Genomic DNA, 24,766 nt, shown 5'->3' with positions numbered 1-24,766 from the left:
GATGGAACCGGCTTCGTGTCTGCCCGAAAATCCCTCGCTCCCTTCTCACTACTTGAAGGATATAAAAGGAACAGAGAGGAGCACGGAAGTTATTTTTCAGTGTCTGAAGCTGTTAAAAATATTTCTAATAAAAGTACATAGGAGCGGTGTGAGCTTCAGGGGACACCTTCTTGTTTCTCATGTTAATTTTATAATGTTCCTGAATCAAAGCCCAATTTTTCTCACTGCAAAAGTAAAGTTTAAATTCTGTTCCTCTTCATTGATTGATCCTATTAATAAACAAGGTATGTAGAAATGATTTTTTCGTAATTTTTAAGGTGCTAGTGTATCAGTAAAAGGTTAAGAAATGCACGATAGCTGCAAAGGATATGGGTTTTTTCTTCAAGTATGTAAACCAAGTATATGAACCAAGTATATGGTTTTCTCACGTTATTGCAAACTATATGCATCTTTATTTTTCAGTAAGACCAAACTGCAATAAGTCCCTGAACCTGTACTATGCCACAAACAAGCAAAGATAATGACTTTTAAAAAGCAAAGGAAAAAAATGTATCACAAATAAATGCATAAACTTAGCCTGCCTAGAGGTGGCTCCCAGGACGTCAGACGTTTTGTAAACCAGCAAACAGATCCAGACCATGCAAAATTGGGACGGTCCTGTCTTTTCCTCTCTGTTAATTTTTCCACTATGAGAGTGTCCAAAACTCTCTGAAATAAAGGATTACTGTCCAGGGGTTCAGAAAGTCATATTTTCATAGAACAGTTCATCCTGACAGGTAACCCCAGCAGGCACACAAGCTGTTCCATAAAATGTAATGTCCTTAATTTTAAAAACGTACATCTCAAAACTAAATGTTTTTTTGTTTTTAGTGGTGTTCACAGTGCTGCTGTGGCCCAGAGTTTAGATCAGTGATTTAGCTGCCTACGCCTCATTTATGAGATTATAAGCAAGTGAGATCCCAGTTCAGCTTAGTGTTTAGCAAATTCTATTCACCCTTTTGCCACTAAATCACTGTACAAGTGTGAGCAAACCACTCGGCTCTTTCTCTCCTTCCCCTTATTCAAATTTACCCAGTCGATCACTTGCGATATGACTGTAACAGAGTGAAGATTAGCCCATGAATATGTGCGGAAAATTCTGGAAGCCCTGCTGAACTGAGGTCACAGCATGAATTTTGAGTGTAGAAATGAGATTTGAGTATTCTTGCAAACTTTCTGGATGAAAAAAGTATGGAACGGTCCCCACAATTTTCTAGCCAGAACAGCCAGAAAGAAACGGATACAGTCCCCAGCAGAAATCTGCACTGAGATCACCCTGACACTGTATTGACTTGCCAGGTCTGAGACAGGTCCTTCAGGCTCAGTCTTCTTCTGGGCTTCTTTTAGTTGCAAAATGTGCTGGGCCAAGAATTAGGAAAACAGAAAAAGATTACTTTAAACTTCACCACATTTAAAATGTTAATGAGTACTTATTTCTACATTAAAAAATGTATTTAACTTCATCATCTGCCTTTCACTTGGTTCACATATTCAGGTTATTCTCTAAAGTTGTGAGGAAAAAAATTTAAAATGAAAGTTCACATTCTTAACTAATCACCAGCTATCAGGAACTAGGCCTTTTCAGAAAAACACAAATATGCAGCAAGTGAATGGCACCAGCAACAGTCAGTAATTTGGGCATCCTACTTTTAGAGTAATTCATGTCAAAAACTTTTTGCATTGTTTTAGAGGTATGGAGGAACTATTTCCTCAGATGATGTTGGGACCATCTATAGGGGTTCCACATCTCTGTACTTCAGGCATCTCAACCAAGGCAGCTAAAAACTCAGCCAGGGCAACATTCCAAAATTTTAGTGGTGAGCCTCCAAAATTCAAGACACTCGGGGAATGCATGTTGGGGAATAATATGAGAATGCTGGAAAAATAATAAAGAAAGGGAATATTTAATTCATACCCAATATTGATATTTCAAAATTTGGTACTGTCGATTTGGACTAAAACACGCTGTTTGTTTTAAAGCCTTGGGAAAGCCAAGCCAGTTGCCTTTGAGCCTCAGACGCTGTCTGAACCCATAGGTTTCTAACTTGCCACAAGGCAATCTGTATGGCTGGCTGCTTCAAATCCGCAGGCAGAGGAAGTTTTTGGATGCCGGCTTTCGAGGAGTCTCCCCACTGGGTTGCAATGGAACCTGGAATATGAGAATGTGGGGTGGCAAGAACCTGCATGTCTGGGAGCTGCCGAGCAGCCCCGGAGGCTTCCCAAATTTGGGCTTGCCATCATCCCATCTGATAGGATGGAGAAAACTGGGAAGCATATCTCAGCTTGAAACCTCAGAATTTGGGAGCTGGGTCCCCCGAAACTTTTACCCCTTCAGTCCTGGGCAGCTGTTGAGAGGAGCTATGAAGCAGCTGGAGCTCAGAAACACGAACTCGCCTCTGTGGAGGCACCTGGTGACTCTGCAGGTGGCCCTCAGCCTCCTCGCTCCTTGCCGGGCTGCTCTGCACGCTGCTCGGCACCATTTTGGGGTGGTTTATAAGAGAACTGGAGCCCTGATGAGCTATGGTTTGTATTCACATGGTTTTTAGGACCTGGGCTCCCTTTCGGCATGGAGGGGGTGATGCTAGAGACTGGGGAGTGTGACAGCCCAGTCTGTCCAGCAATGGAAAGTGAGAAACTGGAAATTCACCTGGATGCCACCCTGAGTCTGCCAAAACCGAAGCATCTCTACAAAACACCTAGATCTGAACAGGCTGCTGTCCTCTGACAAAAATATTCCGTCTGAGAATTTCTGACCAGGTCTGGTAGTAAACATCTCCAGGGTGTCATTTGTGCCTGATACAGGATAAAAATCATTCTGGTACCTGGTGCTCAGGGTGGAAAGACGAGGGAGTGGAATAGTAGTGAATTAAAGGGGTTGAAACAAAACCTGCTGATGGTCTGAGCAGGGCCGACCAAGTTGTGTTCAGCTATCGCTCTGTGGAAACACACCTTTCCACAGAGGAAAGGGCTGTGGAGGGGGCCGCATCCATCCCGCCCGGCCCAAGGAACCCTCCGTCCCTTCGCCTCATCGAGTGGGACTTTGTTGTGTGTGGTTATTTTTGCTGTTTCCCCCCTCGACAAGATTTCTCCCAGGCACCGCTTCTTAGCTCGCTTCGGGGCTTTTGTGGCTGCGCTGACCCTCTCTGTAAGCTCACGGCGGCCCCGAGGAGAACGACCCCGCACCGCGGGCCTCCCTCCGGGAAGCCGCCGGCTCGGCGGGTCTCCGCACTGTGGGGAGGCCGAGGGGACGCGGCTCGGGCGGGCAGAGCCCCCGCGGGTCTCCCGGTTGCGGGGTGAGAACGCTCCTTTCCCGCCGCGGCGGCCCTGAGGGGAGCTTCCCGCCCTGCGCTCTGAGGGGGCTCGCGGCGGGAAGGCCGCTGCGGGGGCGCCGCGCTGGAGCGGGGCTGAGGGAGGGAGAGCCCAGTCCCGCCCGGGGAGCGGGGGCCTCTGCCGGGAGCGCGGGGGGAACGGAGCTCCCGGCGGCCCGGCCGCCTCCCCGCCCTCCCTCGGCGGCGTGAGTGAGCGTGTTTGGGAGGGAAGGAGGGGGTGGAAGCCGGGCCGGGGCGGCCAGCAGGCAATTTGCATGAGAGACAGACTGGGAATGAGCTGGAGTGGGCGCCTCTCCGCGCACACAGAGCGGGGCAGGAGGGGGAGGAGGGAGCTGCCGCCGGGGAGAGGCGGCGAACTCCGGGCAAAGTTTGGTGCCGCGGGCCCGAGGCGCTGAGGCACCGGCGGGGCGGGCGAGCGGAGCGGCGCGGCGCTGGGCCAGGCCAGGCCAGCCCACCGCCGCCCGGGGCCGGGCTTTGTGCTGCCCGCGGCGGGGCCTGCGCGGAGCGGAGCGGCGCGGGGGGCGGCGGGGCGAGCGCGGAGCCAGCGGCGGGGCGCTGCCGGCCCTGCCGGGCGAGCCAGCATGTCCTCCATCCTGCCTTTCACTCCTCCCATCGTCAAGCGGCTCCTGGGCTGGAAGAAAGGGGAGCAGAACGGGCAGGAGGAGAAATGGTGCGAGAAGGCGGTGAAGAGCCTGGTGAAGAAGCTGAAGAAGACGGGGCAGCTGGACGAGCTGGAGAAGGCGATCACCACGCAGAACATCAACACCAAGTGCATCACCATCCCCAGGTAGGGGGGTGCGCGGCGGCGGCGGGGAGCACACAAAACAAGGGCCACCCCCGCCGGGCACCGCAGCCCCCCGCACGGCTACCCCTGCGGGAGGGACGGCCGCGGGTGCCCCCGGGGCGGGCACGGGGGTGCTCGGAGGCCCTCGGTAGCAGCTTTCTCCCGAGGGACTCGGCATGCTCAGGCACCGCCTGGTAGAGCGCTTGTTTTGCTTTCCAGCCCCGCTCACTCCGTGCGGTGTTAGTCCTCTCCTACATGCTCTGTCCTGGCTCTATATATAGTTAAAAAAAAACCCAAAAAGCAACCAAACAAACAGCAAATAAACAACAAACAAAACTGGCTACAGAACTGCATTACTGTCCAGTAACAGGAGAGGAAGAAAGTAAGAGGGGAACGTAGGGGAGAAAATATGTCTCCAGCCGAGATTAAAAAAAGAAAGTTGGAAGCGCTCTGGATTACAGTTGTACTTACTGTGGATACTCTCAGTGTCAAAAGTTTCAGTGTGTTCTCTAGTACTGTTACATTAAGATTTTCTTTTGATTAATGTATCGGGAAAATGGTTTTGTTTGGGTTGCTTGGTTTCTTCCATATTAGCTAGACAGATATTACTCTGAAGAGGTGATTTAGAGCCCTGCTGTGCATATGTTTTCAAATTACTTTTTAAGTCGGAAATGCAAATGGCATAGCTGAACGGGATTGTTTGGAATGAAAAAAAGCGTGTGAGAGTGACTATAGCTGGCTTTATTTGTTTATTTATTTATTTATCGAATTAACATAGATTTTTATTTTTAGCCTCGATTCTGAGATCGATCCATAAGACCATTATAAATTATAAAGGACGTGTATATAAGTATCCCATCTAAGAAAAATTTTCCAAGTAACTTTTTCAAATAGCTGGCCACAAGTGGTGTTTTATTGCTGAAGATTTGTTGATTTCTCTGAGCTCAGCCAGATGATTGCTGATTCCGTTACTGATTGTTGTTTGAGGGTACTTTAAAAAAAAAAAAGGCCAAAGTTCATCCCAAATATTTGAATGCTGCATAATTGTATGCTTCTGCGTGAGAAGATATCTCTGTGTGTGTGTATTCATGCTTCTCTCTCGCACAAACAAATGTATGCTTTCTTGGTTGTCAGAATGATTTAATATGCAGTAGCTAATACAAAGCAGCATCTGTTGCATGAAAAAGTGAAGCAAGTCGCTTAGAAATGTTGCTATTTGGGACTCCTAAAATTTTCTTCCAATGACTATAGTGTTTTTTTTAAAGGAAAAATAAAGTCTCCTTATCTTTTTGGTGCTGAATGACTGTGGCTAGTAATGCAAATAGAGCTCTCAGTCTTTGTTAGAGTTACTCTGGCTTCACCTAGTTGAAGCAGAAATCAAAACCTGTAGAGCTACCACCTGATACAAATGCCTTAAAACCTATATTTTTAAATTCTTGGTAAGCAATGTGTTTTCCACATAAATAATACCTTATTTAAACCATTTCCCTGAAATACTTACCATTTCAAAAGAAGAAAATTACTTGAGCCAGCCCTGCTGATGTGACCTGGGTATTGTGTCTAGCTGATGCTGACCTGTTAGGGATCAGAGTGTGAAGCCTCTTGGTACTTCTTTCACTAGTAACAAGGTGGTTTAGATAAGGGAGGAAGGTTTTGACATTTTATGACTCAAAGGAAGCAAAGAGATGGGTGGAGTATGATGCTTTAAGTTAGAAAAATAATTTTAAAGCTTAAAAATAAGTAACAACACAAGCAGATATCACAAGTCATAAATATTATCACCCCCAGAGATTGTCCTGGCTGTTCCTACTGTGCAGAAGCTAATGTCTGTTTCTCCTAGACCTTGCTCTGTTAAAGGAAAACTGTACAGAAATTAAAACATTTCTAGTTCACTTATAACACAGAGCCTGGACCCTGCAGATCTTAAAACTTGGTATGGGGGAAATGTCAGCATATTTTGATGGTAGCTCCTTATGTCTTGGCACTAGTTTTTAAACACGACACTTCATATGTACTTTTATTATTGTTTAGCATGTGTATTACAGAGTTCCAGATGAGCATCATTCAGTTAGTCTGTGCTGGACCCTCTGCAGCAGCATACTGAGGGGCTAATATCTATCTATCAGAGATTGGGGAATGGTGTGGAAATGTGAAACAGCTTGCAGAAGTCAGTGGTAGAGCTGGAACTATAACCAGGCCTTGTGACTTTAAGAGCTGTGTCTTCTCCTCTGGACTGTGCTGTTTATCCTAATGCATCTGTGAATCTGATTATCATGTTGTTTGAAATTAGCGTTTGAAAGACAAATTTAGTATGGTTTTAGATTGTTTGTTGGTTTGTTTTTTTTAAATAATTCTACATAACTCATTTTACTATTTAGTCAAATAAGTGCATTGGGGGAAAACGGGGGAAAAACCATCATTAAGGATTAGATCATGTTGTGCATTGTCTGTAATGCATCAGTAGACTGAATTACAGTGGAGCTATGCCAGTGATGACTCTGGCCCAGCAGGAGTAGGGTAAGTCCAAAATTAGCTATTGTATCCATGAGACGAAGCAAGTTTCAGATATAAAAGTGCTTGAGCTTTGCAGAAACATTGCTCATGGAAATAAGGGCTACACAGCAAATTCCTGTAGTGATCAGGTGGGATTGGTTTAAGAACAAGAAAAAAATGAATTTTTGTTGTAGGGCTAAGGAATTAGAAGACCAAATTTATTCCTGCTGCCATTTTTATCTACTTGGAACTGGAAATATACATGCTGCATGCTATCTCCTGAAGGATTATTAAACAATGAATAGTTTTTTGTTTTCGTATTTGTTTAGCATGTGTTACTTTTCCAAGTGCTCCATTTGTAAGGTGATGTGACAGACACCTCAGGCACCAGGTTTTCTGTTGGAAGGGCCTGTGGCAGACAGCAAAAGGCTGGAGAGACCTTCAAGGACTTCAGTGTAACGCGCTGCTGGCAGGATTTTTCCTTCTTGTTTTTTTCTGCTGGAACAGGAAGTAATTTCCACCTGAAAAACCTAGCAGTCTCAGACCATCTGATCGTTTCTTGTGCCGCAGTTACTAGTGCTAGAATGGCTCGTTTAAAGGACCTTCCTCCCTCCTTCGTCTGGCAGACTGCTGCCAAAGCCCATCCTCCTCCAGAAGGGAGCCACCTTTAAACCTCTGTACACTAAGCTGGTGGGCTTTGGTGTCAGGAGGTGACCTAGTGAGTTGTAGCAAGCTGGGTCTGCATGGCAGTAAGACATTTTTTCATACTCTATTAGGTAGTAAAGTTAAAAACGCACATTCTTTTGCCACTTGAAATATATCCTTTGCATTGACCTTGAAAGCCCAGCTTTCAGGATGGGCATTTTTATTGCTTTTCTGACAAGCTTGAGGATAGTGTGCCATTAGCACGCACCCCAGCACAGTCAGGTGTTTGAGTTTGCAGCCTCTCTGCTCTGTGAGCAAGCTTAGGTCTACTCCAGCTGTTATCAGATTTTTTGAATTTTTGATGGCTCTATTTGCTTCTGAGACTAAAGAGTGTGGTAAGCATGGAATCTGATGGCAGCAAAGTCTACAGCCAACATTACTACATACCTGCAGAACCCGTGGACTTCATCCTTGTGAGAAGAACAATGAGTTTCTAATACTATTCCTGATGTGGAGAGAGGCCGTACTGTGCACCTGACAGACCGTCAGCATTTGGCCCTAGAAATAGAGTGTGTTAGGCTGAACTGTGATGAGTATTTAACCTTAACCTATATAGGGGTCTGAACTGCAGAAGCCAGGAACGTGTGATGAGCACTTAGTAATTTCTAAAAGCTGTGCAGTATATATAATCTTGCTGATATGAGACGAGATAGTAAATGTTTTGTTTCAAAAGCTTTAGTGGTAGTACACATATTAAGACATAAATCTCATGACATTTTGTAATATATTTTCATATGCATATCTTTCTTTTGAACCTATGACTGTATTTATTTTTTTTGTATCACCAGTGGTTTTAGGGGAGCCAGGGTTCTTGTATCTAAGGAACACCTTCTTTTAAGTGGTGGCTTTTTTTAATTTAGAAAATGGTTTTGAAGAAAGGTAGGTGTTATTTCTTGTGGAACTCATCTGATAAGGATAGAATGTACCAACTGAAATGGAAACATGGCACATTTCCTTCTTAAAAGCAGATGAACAAGGTGTTCCTTAAATGATTTACATTTTGGTGGGGAAAACCAGGGCTAATACATAAGTGATTTTAGGAACATCTTGGATGTGGGCATACCTTCTGTTGTGTTGGTAGTTGACCACACAATATTTACAAGAATTGACTGTGTTCTTGGGGTTGTCTTGGTACCAGGAAACTATGAAAATTGTAAATACAGTAAGTGGCAGAGGCTGTCTGCAAGACCGTGAAGTATGTTCTTCTTTTGAGACTGGTGCCCATCTGTTTTCAGTATTAAGCAAAGGGCCAGTCATAGTTTTGTGTGTCCATGTGCAAATTCATATAATTTTTTAAATGACAATTTTAAACTACCTTGTTTTCAACTTGGCCTGTCCCTGTATGTGAGGAGCTTTAATATTGCATAGACTTGTTTAAGAGTGTCTGCAGTTAAGATTAGATTGGCGTAATGGTGGTGCACTGGAGATGATTACAGTACAGTCCCTGTGTGCAAACATAGTCTAGCTGCCATTATATTTGTTAGCTCCCTGTTGCCAGTAATTTTACTGCTACAAAACTGCATGTGCTAACCTATCCACTGACCTAGCTTTATGGGCAGGTTTTTACAGCCCTGTCCTAACCTTTGTGCTGCCACAACTGTGCTGCTAGCAGGACCACATGAGCTAGTTTAGCTGCGGCAGTGATAGCTGCAGGGTAGACATGGCTTTACAAATCTGTTTGTAACTAGCTTTTCTGGCATTACCATGAGTTTGCAGATCAGGTCTAAAGGTGAAAATATGGTAAGTGTACACAGGCCTTTAGTCAGGTGTTCTTTCTGCCTGCAGTCCCACTTGTCCATCAGTACCTTTCTCATCTTCCTCCTTGTCATCTCCCCAAAGGTTAAACCCCCTCTCCAGGCATAGAGGTTCCTGCTCCGTGCAGCCCCTCCAACTTTTTCTCCTCACCCTTGCATCACTGCCTCTTAGATTAGCCTGGATAATAGCAGGCGTAGTTGACTTCTAGTCATTCTAGGCAGTATGCCTTTGTAAAAAACAAAAGGCTACTGTTAAGCTGAAGGGATAATGTTGATACAATCAGTTAGGGGACAACTATGCACTCAGTTATGTTGGCAGAGAGGAAGGAACGGGGGAAAGGAGGGACATCAGGGGAGAAAGCCGGTTGTCTGTCTTTGGTTGTCCAACGTTGCAGCCCCTTCCCTCAAAGTAGTTGCTACTGGAATAGCACATTGGACCCAGCCCTTAGTAAGATGTCTTCTCAAATTTGTAGTCTCTCTGTCAGCAGCCACTGCAATTCAAAACCTTTTGTCAATATTTCCCCCCGTCCGCCCCAAGCTGTGCAGGCCAGCTAACATTTTGCATGAAAACTGGTGGTAAAACTCCTCTAGATTTGAAAGACAACCTGGCAACATTTATATAGAACACTGATGGGCTAAAGGGAAAAAAATGTATTTTACCATTTGTTGAGGTGTTTTCAAATATTCATATCTCTGTGGGTTTTTTTTCTTCTCCCCTTTCTCAAGAGACTAAAATATTTAAAATACCTCCTGAAAGGACTCATAAGATTCTCATTATATTGTGTAGTAAGTGTTGAATCTTTGTGAAATAAAATGTTTAAAATGGTTGCTTAACTTTTATAGTATTAGGAAAAGACCCTAAACATTGCAGTCATTTAAACATAATGAGAAATAAATACAAAAAATTGATGAAATCAAGAAATACACTGTACAGGATTATCACATCAGGGATCCAATTAAAATGAGTTCTTCTAATAAATATTGGTTTAATAATGTAAACTTGTGATTGGTATATTATTGGAACAAAAATAAAATTAACAAGATTTAATGGACTGAGCAGCCATTAATTTTCACTTGTTAATTTATTAGGAGCTTCTAATGCTGTTAGATGCACAATAATACCATTATCCTGCATGAACTACTTTATGAAATAAATAGGGCCAAACGATGCTTGAATTAAATTGAAATCAAATTTTATTCCCAAACTATCTTTTCCTGTGTTTTTTTTTTTCCTAGCTTTCCCCGATTGAGTGCAATTAAATTTTCAGGGATGGGATGCAGTACTCTCTTCCAGTAAGGCTTATGAATAGTCCTAATTAACTTTTGTCCCTGTCTGCCTTGATGTGCTGTGTAAAAAGCTTTTTCCAGTCCAAAGCTGATTGTGTTGATTGGCAGCTAAGAGAGCAGACAGGAGCGAGGGGAATAAAGGCAGGGCAGAGGTTCTTGTCCAGATACTCTAGTTCTAGTAGGCTGACTCCACCAAGCTTAGCAAATGTTTGCTAATTACTTTTTGTTACATGCGACTTGACTCCAAACATAAAGGCAAGGAAGTTGTTAATAGTTGGGCTCTCAGTACTTGTCACTGGTAACACAACTTTGTAACTGAAGAGACAATAATGTGTCAATTGTTGCAGTTAATACTGCTTTTAAAGATGTTTTGAAGCCGTTTAAACTTGATCCTCATTTGCTCACACGTCTCTTTACCATCGCTGTCGGAATGGTGGGACTTGCCCTTAGGCAAGCAGGAAAGTTTGATTGCTACTAGTACTGTGGCTCTGTAGAAACAGAATAAAAAGCCAGAGCTCGCTGTTTCTGCGTTAAAGGCTTGATCCTTCAGAGGCATAGGTCACAGATGTGAGCAGGAATAAACTGCTTGTGCATAGTAACAGGAGCCCTATTAAAAAAAAAAAAAAAAAAGGAAAAAAAAAAGGGTAACCTTATCTTCGGAAGTGCCCAGCCAGGTAAGAAATAATAATGCCCTGCTTTTTAGAGGATCACCCAGGAACTGTGAGCTGCAGAATAGGAACCCTTTGTTGTCAACTAAGAAGCCCGTTAAACCTAAGCTGCTGTAGCCACAGTGTTTCGGGTATCCAAATTTGCTCATTTAGCGATAAGGTAGGTTTCTCTATCCTACACGGCTGTGTGTGGTGCAGGGAGACTTCAGGCTATTCAAAATCAGGAGGTCAGAAAATCTGTGGGATTATGTGCCCCAGCAACCGCTCCAAGTATTGAATCATCATTCCTTTCTCTACAGTGGAGAATCTCCACATGATTGCCGATACTGGCCTTGCTTACACCAATAACGCGCTTCTGAAGCAGCAAATGTCACTGGATAGGAGCAGCACTGGGGAAAGCACACCGGGAAGTGTGGGGAGAAAATGGTAGTTATTCCTTGAGAGTTTGATTCTTCAACCTGCTTGTATTCAGTCATGCTGTTCCATGAGGAGTCCATTTGGTTGCATTTTTTAAGTATTCAGAGCTGCTGTTGATGTGGAAGTCATGATGAAATTATAAATCTCATTGGTGAAAAGAACATGCTTAAAAATCCAGTAAAACCTACCTGTTAGAAATGCAGCCTGTGTAAGTCTAGGAAAGGTGAATAGGTGATCTTGATACCTTCTATTTGTGGCTAGAAATACCTTTACAGCTCACTTGCTGTTCAGCACTGAGGTTATGAGGGCAAAGAAGATGCACGTTTGTGTTGTGTGGCTGGGGTCTGTGTGTGCCAACCTTGTCCTAGGGCACGGGCACACTTGCCACAGATGGGCCGTGTGCCTGACTCCATGAATGGGAGCATCTGCTTTTTGATCTATGGAGGAATGTGCATCAGTTTACAAAAGGTGAGGTCTGTGAATCCTGGAGAGAAGACTACAGGGGACAAGGTGTCTGGAGAGTCTATCTGCTCGGGGCTTTTGCTTCCTCCATGCTTTGAGGTTCTCAGGAAGGAGAGTCTCAGGCATGAGGTATTATGTGGACCATCCTTAGCTCACTTCATAATTTGTAGTTCTCTTATCTGAAAATTTCATTAATTTCATTAAATTTCAATGCTTACAAATTGTATCATAGGAAAGGTCGGAGATTATCCTTGTATTGGTTGCATTCATCAACCATAACAATCTTTTTTTAAAAAGGAAGCCAAAACAGAAATTTCCTCCTTTGTGGTGAAGTTGCAGCCAGCAATGGTTGGATGGATGCTGATACTGACTCTCCCTTTTTGCAATAAAAGAGGAAAAACTTTGTCCTTCCTGTTCTAGCTGCTTGAACATGAAAAGAGAAATTCGCTTACTCTTCACAGATGTAGAACAGTTAAAGTTCACAAAAATATTTGGCTTAGTGGAAGACATCTGTGGAACATGAGAATGCCTCTTTGTTTTTGTGTTGAATGTGCAACTGTTGTTGCTTTATCTACTTAACAGCTAGAGAACACTTTTCTCCAAAATTGCTTTTCCCTCCGTAACTGGATTTTAAGTGTTGCTGTGTGGGAAGACCCAACTACAAGCACCTTTAATTTTGTTATACTCAGACCAGATGTGGGTTTTTTTCATAGAGATACAAAGTCTGTGGTTTCCATACATGTGGAACTGTACAGAAAGGTCCTCCTCTTATTATTATTTGCTGAACAAATTATTGTTCCCCTTGAGTCAGATGCATAGCCCAATTTGTAGCACACATGTAACAGCATCTGAAAAAATACATCAGTGTTTAAAAAGCACTCTTTGCCTAAAAGAAAGGCTAATAAGCAGATGGAGTCTGAGTCTTTCCCCACTCTCTTTGCATTTGTGTAATTACATGGATTTCAGTAAATTTACTTCTGATTTACATGCAAGTGAGAGTCAGGCAGCACAAGAAAGCAGTGAACTGAAAACAGAGGATAGAGCTGTTTGTAGGTTGAATATTGTCCAGTTTTCTCTTTTAAATTTAGGGCTCTTGGGGCTTCTGTGGATTCTGCTTTGCAGGACTTGAAGTCTGCCCAGTGCAGCCTGTAAGACCTGGGGCCTTCAGTCCCACGAAGACTGGACTTGTCATCCCTGGGCTGGAAGTGTGGCAGGAAGCCAGGCAGGATTTAGCTGGAAGTTTGTTGAAAATGATAGTTCTCTGCAAAGCATTTCATTTTCAGAGGAGTTCTCGCTCATGTTGCACTGAGGGTTTTCTGATGGGCACTAGTGCGGCTTGGCAGAGGCCATCCACATTTTGTAGCTGAGATACCACTGGCAGTGGGTTTGGCATTGGCAGTGGCTCCTGATCCTGTGCCTGTGCAGAAGGTGGCATTTGGCTCTTCTCACTGTGGGTTTTTTTTTCTTTTTCTTTAACCATTTTTAACCAGCTTGCATACCAACGGTGAAGCCCTTATAATGTGCTTCTCTGAGCCCCCTTTCCACCTCCCCTGCTACACAGCTATACAAATACAGGAAGGAGTAAGGGTTTCCTCTTGCATGGCCTAGATAAAGCCCATCCACGGTTATAGGCCTTGAACTCAGAAGAGCACAAGGTCTGCTAATAACATCCACCCTTTCTTTCTTCCCCCACGGTCAGCAGCCTGTTGGAAGAAAGGTCTAGAATAGTTATTGCTGTTGGCCTGGAACCTTCAAGGGAAACTCCAGTGAACGCTGGAGACCCCAGATTAATTACCTTGTAAGAGTTTCATGGGCTTGGAATGGTGGAACTTGTATATGATTTGGCTAATCTTTCTCTATAACTGCTTCTTGGGCCTGAAGGTACCTGACTTACTGAACATAAGCTTCACCATAAGTCAAAACTATCTTTTTGCCCTGTTTAATGTTACTTGTTTTCTTTTCAAAATTTTGTGGCTTTTTTTGTTTTTAATGGCCAGTGGAGTTTTTGCAGATGATGACTGTTAGAATGGTGGCATGTGGAAACCAGCTGATTTGAAACCACTGCATTAGAAACAAGCTTTGCAAAATAACTGAATGGTTTCTTTAGAAGTAGATAATCACTGTCTGATTATCAAAGCTAATGCTACTTTATAGCTGATTTCTGTCGCCAGTAAAAGTCTGCTGGCAGTCTGCAAACTGTTTAGAGCTTTGGTCTGAATTAGATGCCATAAATAACTTGTGTGTAGGTAGACAGCTGATCATTGAAGCTTTTTCCCAAATCTGATTTTGCTTGTTTGGTAGAACTATAGGCTGAAAGTTCATGTGTAGAGTCGCAATTGCGTATTTGTTTTTTCCCAGTCATAACTGAATTAAGATAGGTTTTCAGTTGTGGATTACTGTATAATGACTGTACATTGTGGTTCAGAAAGACTGAAAACATGGAGTTTGTTCCATACCACTATGTAACTGAGCAAAATGCTTAACCTCACTCTTAAATACCTAGCAGATAGATACAGTAGTTGCTTCACAAGGATATCAGAGAATTTAATAACAGTTGTGAAAAGCTCTTAAAATCTCGAGAGGCAGACTCTCTTGCAAAACCCAGTACCTTGCTACTTTAAAAAGCTTTCTGTTGCTGTTCAGCATCTCATTTGTACTAAGAAAGCGGTTTTCATTTTTCTTGGAAACTTTCTTTGAAAATATGTACATGCTACGTCAGTGAGAATATTAGAATTCCATAGATGTTTAGTGGTAAACCTTAACTGGGTTTGCATAATATTTTATCTATTCATTTCTGTGCTGGTACCTCCTGTACACATGGAATATTTTGACTGGTTGATACACATCATACCACAGTGGTCTGCTACTGAGCTTAAGTTTGAAGTCTATTAGCGCAAGTCCAGGAGAAACACTATACATGTAGCCTCATGTTTTCATTTAAGAAATATTATATAACCATATGTGAATTTAATGCCAACCAAATACAAAATGTTAAATGAAATAAATGTGTGTCTGTCAGGCGATTGTGCTTGTTGTTACTGGACTTTTACGACCATAACCCACAGCAACGTGAATTGGAAAAACTCAACATTTCTATACCTATAGCTGTGTTTTTTACTGAACATTTTGGCAGCCACTGAGAGTGCTGGGCAATCACATCTATTTGCTTTAAAACTGCTTTGCATCTGAAGACTTCTGGTGAATTGTTCCAAAAGAGATGCCTGAAAACAAATAGCTGGCCATCTGGCTGTAAACAACATTATTAATTAAGCTTTCTCTTTTAAATCATTTACAAGTTTGAAATAAATGCTCTTTTTAAAGGTATTGAAGCAAGCTGCATTTGAATTCTTGCTGTGAGAAATGGTGTATTTAATCTATTTCTTAACTAAGATTAGGTATTGAGAAGTAACACTTGAGATCATGGTTACTTAGATTTCCTAAGAGCAAAACAACCTCCAGATTAGTCCTTATGTATTTTAAATGCTTACTTCCTACAAAGGACTATAATGAAGTTCAGATGCTGTCAGCTACTCCCATTTAAAAATAAAAAAACCAGCCACCTTTACTATGCAATATTCATTAAGTCCTTTTAAAGGCCTTTTCATTATGGTCATTCCACACACAACCTGTTGAAGGGCCCATGCCCTGTTGAAGGGGGAGCATTTGTGACTTCTCATTTTATACCATAGATCTTAAAGTCCTTTACAGCAGAAGGATTTTTACCGCCTTGTGATGATGGGAAGAGTGAAGTCCTGGGAACTTGGTTCAGTTATCTGAAGTTCATGGAGGGCAGAGGCAAAGCAACATTTAGGGTGCAGACATCCTAAGGCCTGCTACAGTGTTCCACATACAAGATAAAAGTGACATTACTCTTGAGAGTGCATCTTCCCATGCTCTGGATGGAAGACAGGAGTCAGTTTGAAAGCTGTTCTTTCTGTGTTATACCCATGTGTAGTATTGATAATTATATTCATAAAACAAATTTTCAGTTAAATACAGGAAGAGGCCTCTAGCATTTTACAGTCACAGAATCGTAGAACGGTTTGCATTGAAAGGGACCTTCAAAGATCATCTAGTCCAGCCCCCTGCCAAGACCTGGGACATTTTTTACTAGACCACGTTACTCGAAGCATGGTCCAACCTGACTGAATGCTTCCAATGGTGGGGCATTCACAACTTCTCTGGGCAACCTCCAGGCAAAGCAAGTATGAAAGTGCTGAGGACACACCTCCTTGGATACTCAAGAGATGGCATTTCGTTATGCTTGCATATTTTCCAGACTTTCTGTACTCATCAGCTATACTGATGAGTACAGCTCCTTATTGTCTTGATTTTTCAGTACCTTAAGGGTACCTAGCAGTTCTTACTGGTATGTCTGAGGGCCAGAAGAACGAGCTTTAATTCAAACCTGCCTGTAAGTATTGTAGTTCCTGATGCTTGCACTTGGAGAATATGTATCTTGAGATACTGGAAGAACTGTACAGCCATTTAGGTACGTGGAATGGTGTACAGTCATGAAGGGAGAACCCTTAAATAGTGTTCTGGCTAAAAGAATGCTTTCATGTAAACATCCCCCCCAGTTTCCTCCCTTTAATTCTCCATTTTTCGCTAATTCTTCCATTTTCGCACTGCCTGTGCTGTAAAATATTGGTGTCCCAAACACAAATGAACCCATATAAGCAAGTGAAGGCCTTGGAAATTATGGCTTGAAATTGAGTTTTGTAAGTCACTGCTTTGCATGCCAGGCTCTACTGGTTTGAAAGCTCCGTTGAGATAGCTGCTTCTAAACAGGAATAAAAATAGACATTTGAGTGTTCTGATTTTAGAAAAAAAAAACATTTATTGGATTATGATTGGCTGATGACTTTGAAGCTGGAGACAGTTTTATATTACAGAGCTTCTCACTCTGCTTATTCTCTCAGTTCCCGTTCTCCACCCCCCCCCCCCTTTTTTTTTTTCTTTTCTTGCTTTCTATTTTTAGGATGGCATTTCAGAGTTTCTGCTGTACTGGCAGGCCAGCTATTCCAGAAGAAAAAGAAAGAAGAAAGGAGGGAGGTAGAGCTAATGAGCACTAATAATCTGCTATTAATTTGGCTTTTGAGTGCTTATGTTCAAAGTTTGTATGTTTCCAGTTTATCTGATAGTCAATGAAAGATCTGCTTGAACTTGAAGCCATTGATTACATGCATTTTGACAGTCTTTGTGCACTTCACTCGAAGAGAGGAAAAGAAAGATGTTTAGGCTTGGAGAGAGGCCATTAGAAGTTTTAGGACAATTCTTTATGCATTTTATATTTTTTTTTAATGTGTGTGTGTGTGTGTATGATTATTAAAAATGTGTATATAAATAAATAAAAACTCGTGTCCGGCAAAATTAGCTTCATATGGAAACTGGTATTTTACTTAACCATCCTATGGAGGAAATTAAAAAAGTATTGTAACTTCATTAAAGAAAGTGTTAATGCTTTATTAACATTTGAGCAAAATATAAATAGCTTCTGTTTAGTATGTACATGCCTATATAAATGAAATAAAGGGATAATAGGTTCCCAGGCAGCTCTAATGCTGGTCAGAAATTTGACTTGCTTCAAGGATGTAAATGCTGGGAGAGGGAATTCCACAGGGATGGAGTAGTTAGTGCATATGGATGCGGAATTCCTCCATCCCTCCTAGAGAAGGGCCGTGATGCCATGTGGCCCTGCTAAAACTGTTTTGTGAGATGCAGCTGGCCACATCTCTTTGCTAACATGTGCCTTTGTGACTTGCATTCTCCTGTGTATGTGTGTGTTTTTCTTTCTTTGTTTGTTTAGGGGTTGGGGTAGGTTTTTTTTGTTTAAATATTATTTTTCTTCCTTGTGCAGTGTCTAAGAACCTTAAACAACATGGAAAGATGGGCAAGGAAATGAACAAAAATGTTCTTTGTTATGAAAGCAGGAGGTGTTACTTAGTGTGACAATGTGTAAAACAATCCAGGCATAGGTGTTCTTGTTCTTGAAGCCTGAGTGAGATCTGGTGTTTGTTATTAGTTCAGTAAGTGACACATTCTTTCATCTGTGTGACTTCAGGGCTTTCATTTTTGCATGTACAGAGCAGCTCCCAATGTACATTACTATGTGTAAAAGACTTTGTCGCACTTTCGCTTTAGAATCACACCTTGATTTTACAAATCCTATTGTATTTCATCCTGAATTTTGGTTTGCAGTCACTGTGCTACTTGGAGCTATGAAGAATGTTTTTCTGGGTTCATGTGAGGGTTGAGTGTTGTCAAAAGCTGGATGAAAGTTGGCCCAGTGTAACAGCATATGTAATGTATTTCTATAAATTAAATAACTGACGAATTATTTTTAGAAGACAAGGATTATTTCAAAACACAGGACATAACTTTTCTAACAGTGATTCAGTGACTTATTCCTGTTGGCTAAAGGTTGCACCTCATGTTGAGTTGGATCCAATGCTAGTTTGCAGGATTTTTTTTTTTTTAATTTTTTTTTTTTAAATAGCAAGTGAGGTTGTTACTCAAAGGTACTTAGCCTCTTTAGAATAAACAGGAGACAAACATGTCTCTTGGTTCACAAAAAATGGTATGCATGGTTTGTTTTGTAGCTATCATGGGGACTGAGGTCTGCTGCTTAATCTGAAGTTAGCGATCCTTTGGGAATGCAGCGTACAGGCTTGCTCATAGGATAACCTTTCTCCAGTTTTGCTTTCTGGTGTTATCTCCTGGCACAAAAGACTGGAGGAGGAGTAAGCAAGTGAAGGGTTTAAAATTTGTGGATGTTTATATCTACTGCAGTAGTTTTCAGGGACTGAAGAAGAGGTGACTAAGGAAACTAGTTTTGTGTATGTTGTGCAGCAGTCTACATGGATGAAACTGCTCATGCGGTCTTTTCTTCTGGGAATTTTTAAATAAGTTTTCTACAAGCAGTTGAAAGCCACTGTGAATGCATGCAGTTGGCTGGCAGATGCATTCAAGCCAGCTTGTTGTAGCAAGCGGCATTATGTTGGTAGAAGTAGTGATAGCGATAACCCCTGCATTTATTTGTCAATAATTTTTTGTCCTGTACTTTAACTCCAAATATTTCCTTAGTATGCCAATAAATGGCAGAGTGGGTTTGGACAGAGTAGACATCTCAGGCTTCTGTGTCTCATGAACATTGTTTGGAAGCCAAGTTCTTTTTAACAGAAATGACAACTCCAAATTATCTCATTTCCATGTACTTTTATGCTGTCATATCTCTGCATATTATGATAATGATACATCAGTAACATAATTTTATTTACGGTTTCCACTTCTACAAGCTTAGTTCTTGTTACCTACAAACCACTGCAGGAATATTACTCACTGGGTGAACCGCTTGACTTTGAAGAATGTGACTATGATGAAGTGTTTTGTTTTCTCACATCCTACGCCAGTGACTGGTAGTTTCTGGCCACGGTTGCTAATAGGGACTGTTCAATACAGGTTTGTGGCTTTACTAGCAAATAGGTATGTTGTGATTCCTTCGTGAACAGGCATCTAACCACATGCAAAGCCGTTACAGTTGGCTGTTTGGTAACTGTTCTTACAAGGTGCCTCTGAAGTGACTAGCACTGAAGATGCAGACTCCCTTATACCTTTTGATGTCCCCTTCAAAGAAAAGACTAAATGATCTCTCATTGTGTAAGGTAAGTATCCTGTTAGTGGTCATGTCCTCTAATGAAGAATTTGAGCTCTTGAGATATCCTTGGTCTAGCACTTTTCATGAGGGTTGAAAGCATGTTGAATGCTGGAGCAAGATGTTACAACAAAGAGAAATGTGGGTGCAAAACTGTCTGGGTGTTGCTGGACTCTGCAGGGATTTGTGGAACGTGAATAGCGTATGACCCTTGTGCAACAAGTAAATGAGCAGACGTTGAAATACTCCTCCATCTTCTTAACTGTCTGGCTCTGCAATTCAAGCATTTGGTAGCACGCAGATAAGCTAATTGTACAAGAGGCCACATTACCTGGAAATTGCCTAATCTTTCTATGTGCAATAATCTGCTACCCAGATATCTTGGATAATGCAGATGTGAAGTGTTATAACTTTATGGGATTCTTCTTCAAGGAAAATTAGCTAGCTCACCACTGTGCATTTAGAGACAAGAATATTTCAGAACGTGGATGTGCAACTGTCATTTACAGGAATTGTGCCTGGAGTGTACTGGATGAAAATACGCTTCTTACAATCTTTTTTCTGTAAGTTACGTAAAAAGAATCTTGTATAATTTGAACATATTGTTACCATCAGGTAGTGGTGTTCATATTTTCTCTAATCAATGTAGCATTACTTTCCTTGTCTTTTTGCCTTAGTTGAAGACTTTCATGAGATTATTTCAGCTAAAACATCTCGTTCTCTGGCATTTGGTCTCCTCTGCACTGCAGTAGCAATACTTAAAGTGATAGGTCAGCACCTAATAAAAGCGGGATTATCTCTAAGCTGAAAATAAGTAGAAAGAGCATCCTGTGGAAATTACAGGGTTTGCTTGTCATTACTGATTAATTTTGTAATACACGTAGCAACTTTCAGTGCAAGAATCAGCAAGCTGAGGGTCTTCAGAGGGCTTCATCACCATTTTTTACTACTTGCAAACTATTTAGACTTTGGCTGTGCAAACTGTTCAGATGATATCTCCCCAGTCATGCAAATATCACAAGCTGTTCAACTTGTTCATTTGTTCTGTTGGAAAGGCAGAGGGGAAAAACAGCCTTGACTTGCACCCTGGAGGGACGCTGTGCAAAACCAGTCTTAAGCTTTCTGGGGTGGGAGCTGTAGAGTTTTCTATTCTTTTGTTTATTATACTTTGCTTTCTGTCATCTCTTAGCAAATAATGAATAACAGTAATAGTATGCTGCGAGACATGAAATCTGGAAGTGTTTATTACAGTATGTGTGTGAACCATCGTCATCACCAGAACTTATTTTCTCACGGACTGGTCTAGTAACCACCTGGGGGAAGAAGCTTGCAGCTATCTTTGTAATAAGGTCTCAGGGACTCTGGTATTTCTGCTTCCCAGGTTCTCTGTGCATAGCAATTACTGTCCATTCTGCAATCAACACCTGTCTCTAATTTCCATTAGTAACAAAGGAGACTGCCTTCTGCGTAAAACCCTCTGCTGTTTGACTATAGAGTACTTTGCTTTTACAGGCGAGGGCTAGGAAACACCACAAAAGCAGATAAAAGCTGACTAAAGCAGTTGCTGCAGTAGGCCTAAAACAAACATAAAAATTTGTGAGGTTTTTCCTTCCTTCCCTTCGTGGTTTATTTTTTATATGGGGGAGGGGTGTGAGTGGGGAAGACTTATCTCTAAGTGTGAACACTGCAATTTTGTTGGGGTTTGTGGACACTGTTTGTTGGTTTGTTTTTTGGGGTTTTTTTTAGTCACTTCCTCTCCTTTAAGAACTGTTTTCTTTAAGTTAAGATTTCCATGATCTCAGTCCTGCAGTGAGCTCCCCATGGCCAGCCCGGTGTCCATGTAGAGCTGTAGGAAGCCCTTTTGCCCTGTGAACGCTTAGGATGAGTAATAGTGGTCCCGCCAAATTCACACGCGCTTGAAGACCAACATGTTCTGAAGAGTCTTGCCAGATTGAGTCTCACATAAGTCAGTGGAACTAATCACACGTCTAAGCCTAACCATATGATTCCCTTCCTAAAATCTGCAGCTGCTTGTGCATGGCTATGGTATTGCCTGAGTTGTTGTTTGTTGTGTTTCTGAGGGAGCTGTTTCGCCTGCAGTATTATTTCTTTAATTTTATTTCTTTACTTCTCATAGCAGATCTGTTCAATGGGGAGGGTGCTGCTACTTTGGACTCTAAAAGCATTTTTGGAGGGCATTGCTTGTAAAGTGATTTTTCAGCTTGCAGTGACTGGAGTCTGCTTACTGAATCTACATTTAATAATTTTCTTTGGGTTTTTAAAGAAAATGGAACATCAGATAATTAGTTTAGCTCCTTGTTTCTAGAACTCGCATCTCTGCTGGCAAGCAAATGTAAAACAAAAGGAAGCATTCTGGGACTGAGTAAGGATGCAGCTTCATGTTATACCTCTGATTTAGTCTGATAGTAGATTATAATTAAAAGGCATAATCCCATTTCTGTCTATCTCTGTGTGAGTTTGCTGCTTTCTTGTGCAGAGTTTACTGTAGTTCTCAGAGTGTCTTTTTATCTTCATGGCAACAAGATCACCTAGTCTAATACCTTGTAAATCGTGCACTTTTAAATCAGACTTATTGGTAGAGTTTTGACCTCTGTATTGAAATCAGTAACCTGTACAAGTGTATCTTCTAAAAGTGCATCCTGTCTTCATTTAAAGATACCAAGACAGAGATTCCACTATGTTCTGCATTTTTTTTCAAGTGTCCTCACATTAAAAAACAAACAAACAAACCATATTTCGGCTGCAATTGGCCTGGTGTCAGCTTACAGCATTGCTTCATTATACCTCTCTTGGCTAGACTGAAGAGTCCTTCAGTATTCACTTTTTCCCCTTCAATAAACATACTTTTACATTGCTGTGATTCAGTCATTGCTCGGTCATTGTCTTAATAAAAACAATGTATTGAAATTCTCCTATCTTTTGTTTTAAGATATCTTCTTTGGCCCTAAACTGTTTTTGTGGGTATATTTTTACCCAGCTGTACACAGCCAATTGCCTTACAGAAATCTAATCACGCTATGTTTTGAAAATTACCTTCTATCAACCAAATTTCTCCTCTAATAATGGAATGAAACTAAATTTGAGAAGACCTTAAAACTGGGTTGCCCAGAGTTGTGGTACTCTCTAATTCTGCTGTGCTCTGCTATTTTTCTTTCACTGGAGATAAAATTTACCCTATCCCTGCTTCTAGAAGTCCCCCACCTCTCAGATGATGATAAATTTTGTCCCAGGATGGAGTTTTTTATATTTTGTTTTGTGTGCCCTTGTAGCTTGTGCCGTCCTTCAAAGGAGCTTTTTGAAGAGCGGTTGTCTCCAGAAACACAGCTTTTGGGTCTACTAGCTTCAAGAGGGTAAAGATGCTGAAGTAGCATACTATATTTCTGTCTTAGTCTGAATTAAAGTCTGTGGTTTGCCTCATGATTTGAGAGGGCTGGGAGAGAGCATGTTGGAACATGGGTGTCCCCATGGCCTGACACTTCTGACTCTGTGGAAACAAAACTTCAGAAATTCCTCTGTGGAGGCAGTGGGAGGTGAGGCAACTTGCCACAGACCTGACATCTGACTCAAGAGGCTTGATTCTTTCCACCTGGAGAAGTCCTGTGATTATTTTTAGTACTTCTGATTCTGCTTGGAAATAATTTTGAATAGTATGGACTATTGTAGGAAGGTGGGCAAATTGCCCAGGACGGTATCTGAAAAGGTTTCATTAAAAAAACATCACCTGTGTTGGAGTAGAACCATGCCGGGTGGTGAACAAGCTCATGTGTGCTATGTTTATGAGCAACAATGAAGCAAGTCAGAGTTTGGATTGGAGTGTAGTTTCCATAATTTTATGAAAAATTAAAATTTAAGATCTCCTATATTCTTTCCAATGCATCTTTGTTTTTACTTAAGATGCTAGTAGGATTTTACAGTTTCAGGAGGGGTGTGGGAAAGGCATATATTAACAATACTTCAAGTATTTCTTTTATGGGTGAACTCAGGACAAAACAGTATCTTCTTGTTTCAAGCTACACTTAGCATTTCTGCCCCGAGGAGAATATGATTACACAGCATATAAGGCTTGCTTGGACAAGTTGTAATGAATGTTAAATAACCGTTTGGTAGCAGCACGCGTGCTTTTAACTTAATAAATATACATTGTGGTAATGTTAGAGAAGACCTCAAGATTACAATTATTTGAAATATGCTTTACAAGTGCTTAGCAAAGCAAAATAGTTTGTAGTCTCAGTCAGGAGCACACGCTCTAAGGAGATGCAAGGAATTTTCATTCACCCCATGTGGTTTAAACCAGCAGAAGACATCTGCCTGTCTTTTTGGCAGTCAGCTACTTTGCAAAGGCTGTGTAGTGCTCATTGCAGTAAGAGTGAAAGACGTATTTAGAAAGATGTATTTAAATATTTGCCTGATCTGGGACTTGTGATGGCAGACTGATCTTCAGGGGACTTAGGGATCCAAAGTTGCTGATGACCAGTTGAGCACTAAGTCACCAGAATGGTGCCGAACTGAGACCAGTGCCCTGAACTTCCTGCGCCTGAAAAAAATGCAATTCTGGGGAATAATCAGAAAGACACATTTTGACTGATTGATAGGCTGATGCTCTTGCAAAGCTTAGGGACCTGGTGAGGTGACGGGGGGCTCTTTGTCTGCAAGCAAAAGGATGACTAATTTAGCATTCCCCTGAGCTGATTTGAGGTCCAAAAGAAGCTTCCTGTGCCTGTTATTTTTTGAGCTTTTATAAAAGCTAAAGGGTTCCTCTCCAGCGTTATCAGTTTGGTTAGAGAAAAAAGGCTCTTACTACTGAGCTGTGTGATGAATGATGATTGCCATTTTGTGGATTTTTTTTTATTTGTTTCATTCTTGGTTTTAATCCAGTGCAGAATGAACTTTGACACTTTTGGGGAATTAAAGTAGATAGGATTGTAAACTGTTGTGGTGGAAATTGTCAAAAGGTGATTAATACTAGAAGCTCTCTCTTTTTTTTTTTTTTCTTTTTTTTTTTTAATTGTGTGGACAGTCTCCAACGTGGAGCTGCATTGTTAATCGTTGTGATGCAAACTCTGTAGGCAAAGCTTAAGTCTATTCTATTTATATTCAGGATTTCTCGGACAGAAACACGTGTGCATCTGTAGTATTACACACACAGAGTAAGT

The 24,766-nt window shown here is 41.6% G+C and overlaps 1 protein-coding gene across 4 annotated transcripts in view; it reads left to right on the top strand.

Moving 5' to 3' along the window:
- Positions 1–3,949: 3,949 nt before the first annotated feature.
- Positions 3,950–24,766, top strand: part of SMAD3 (SMAD family member 3) — a gene marked incomplete at both ends in the record, with an annotated part of 74,577 nt that continues 53,760 nt past the window's right edge. For all 4 annotated transcript variants that reach the window (XM_082005124.1, XM_082005125.1, XM_082005123.1 and 1 more), the window contains one exon: positions 3,950–4,155. In XM_082005124.1, the coding sequence (XP_081861250.1) occupies positions 3,950–4,155 (206 nt within the window). The remainder of the gene's footprint in view (positions 4,156–24,766) is intronic.

This window comes from Phaethon aethereus, assembly GCF_964289735.1.
Source record: "Phaethon aethereus genome assembly, chromosome: 12".
Taxonomy (NCBI): Eukaryota; Metazoa; Chordata; class Aves; order Phaethontiformes; family Phaethontidae; genus Phaethon; species Phaethon aethereus.
Note: the sequence above shows the minus strand (reverse complement) of the source record. Positions and strands in the feature narration are given on the sequence as shown.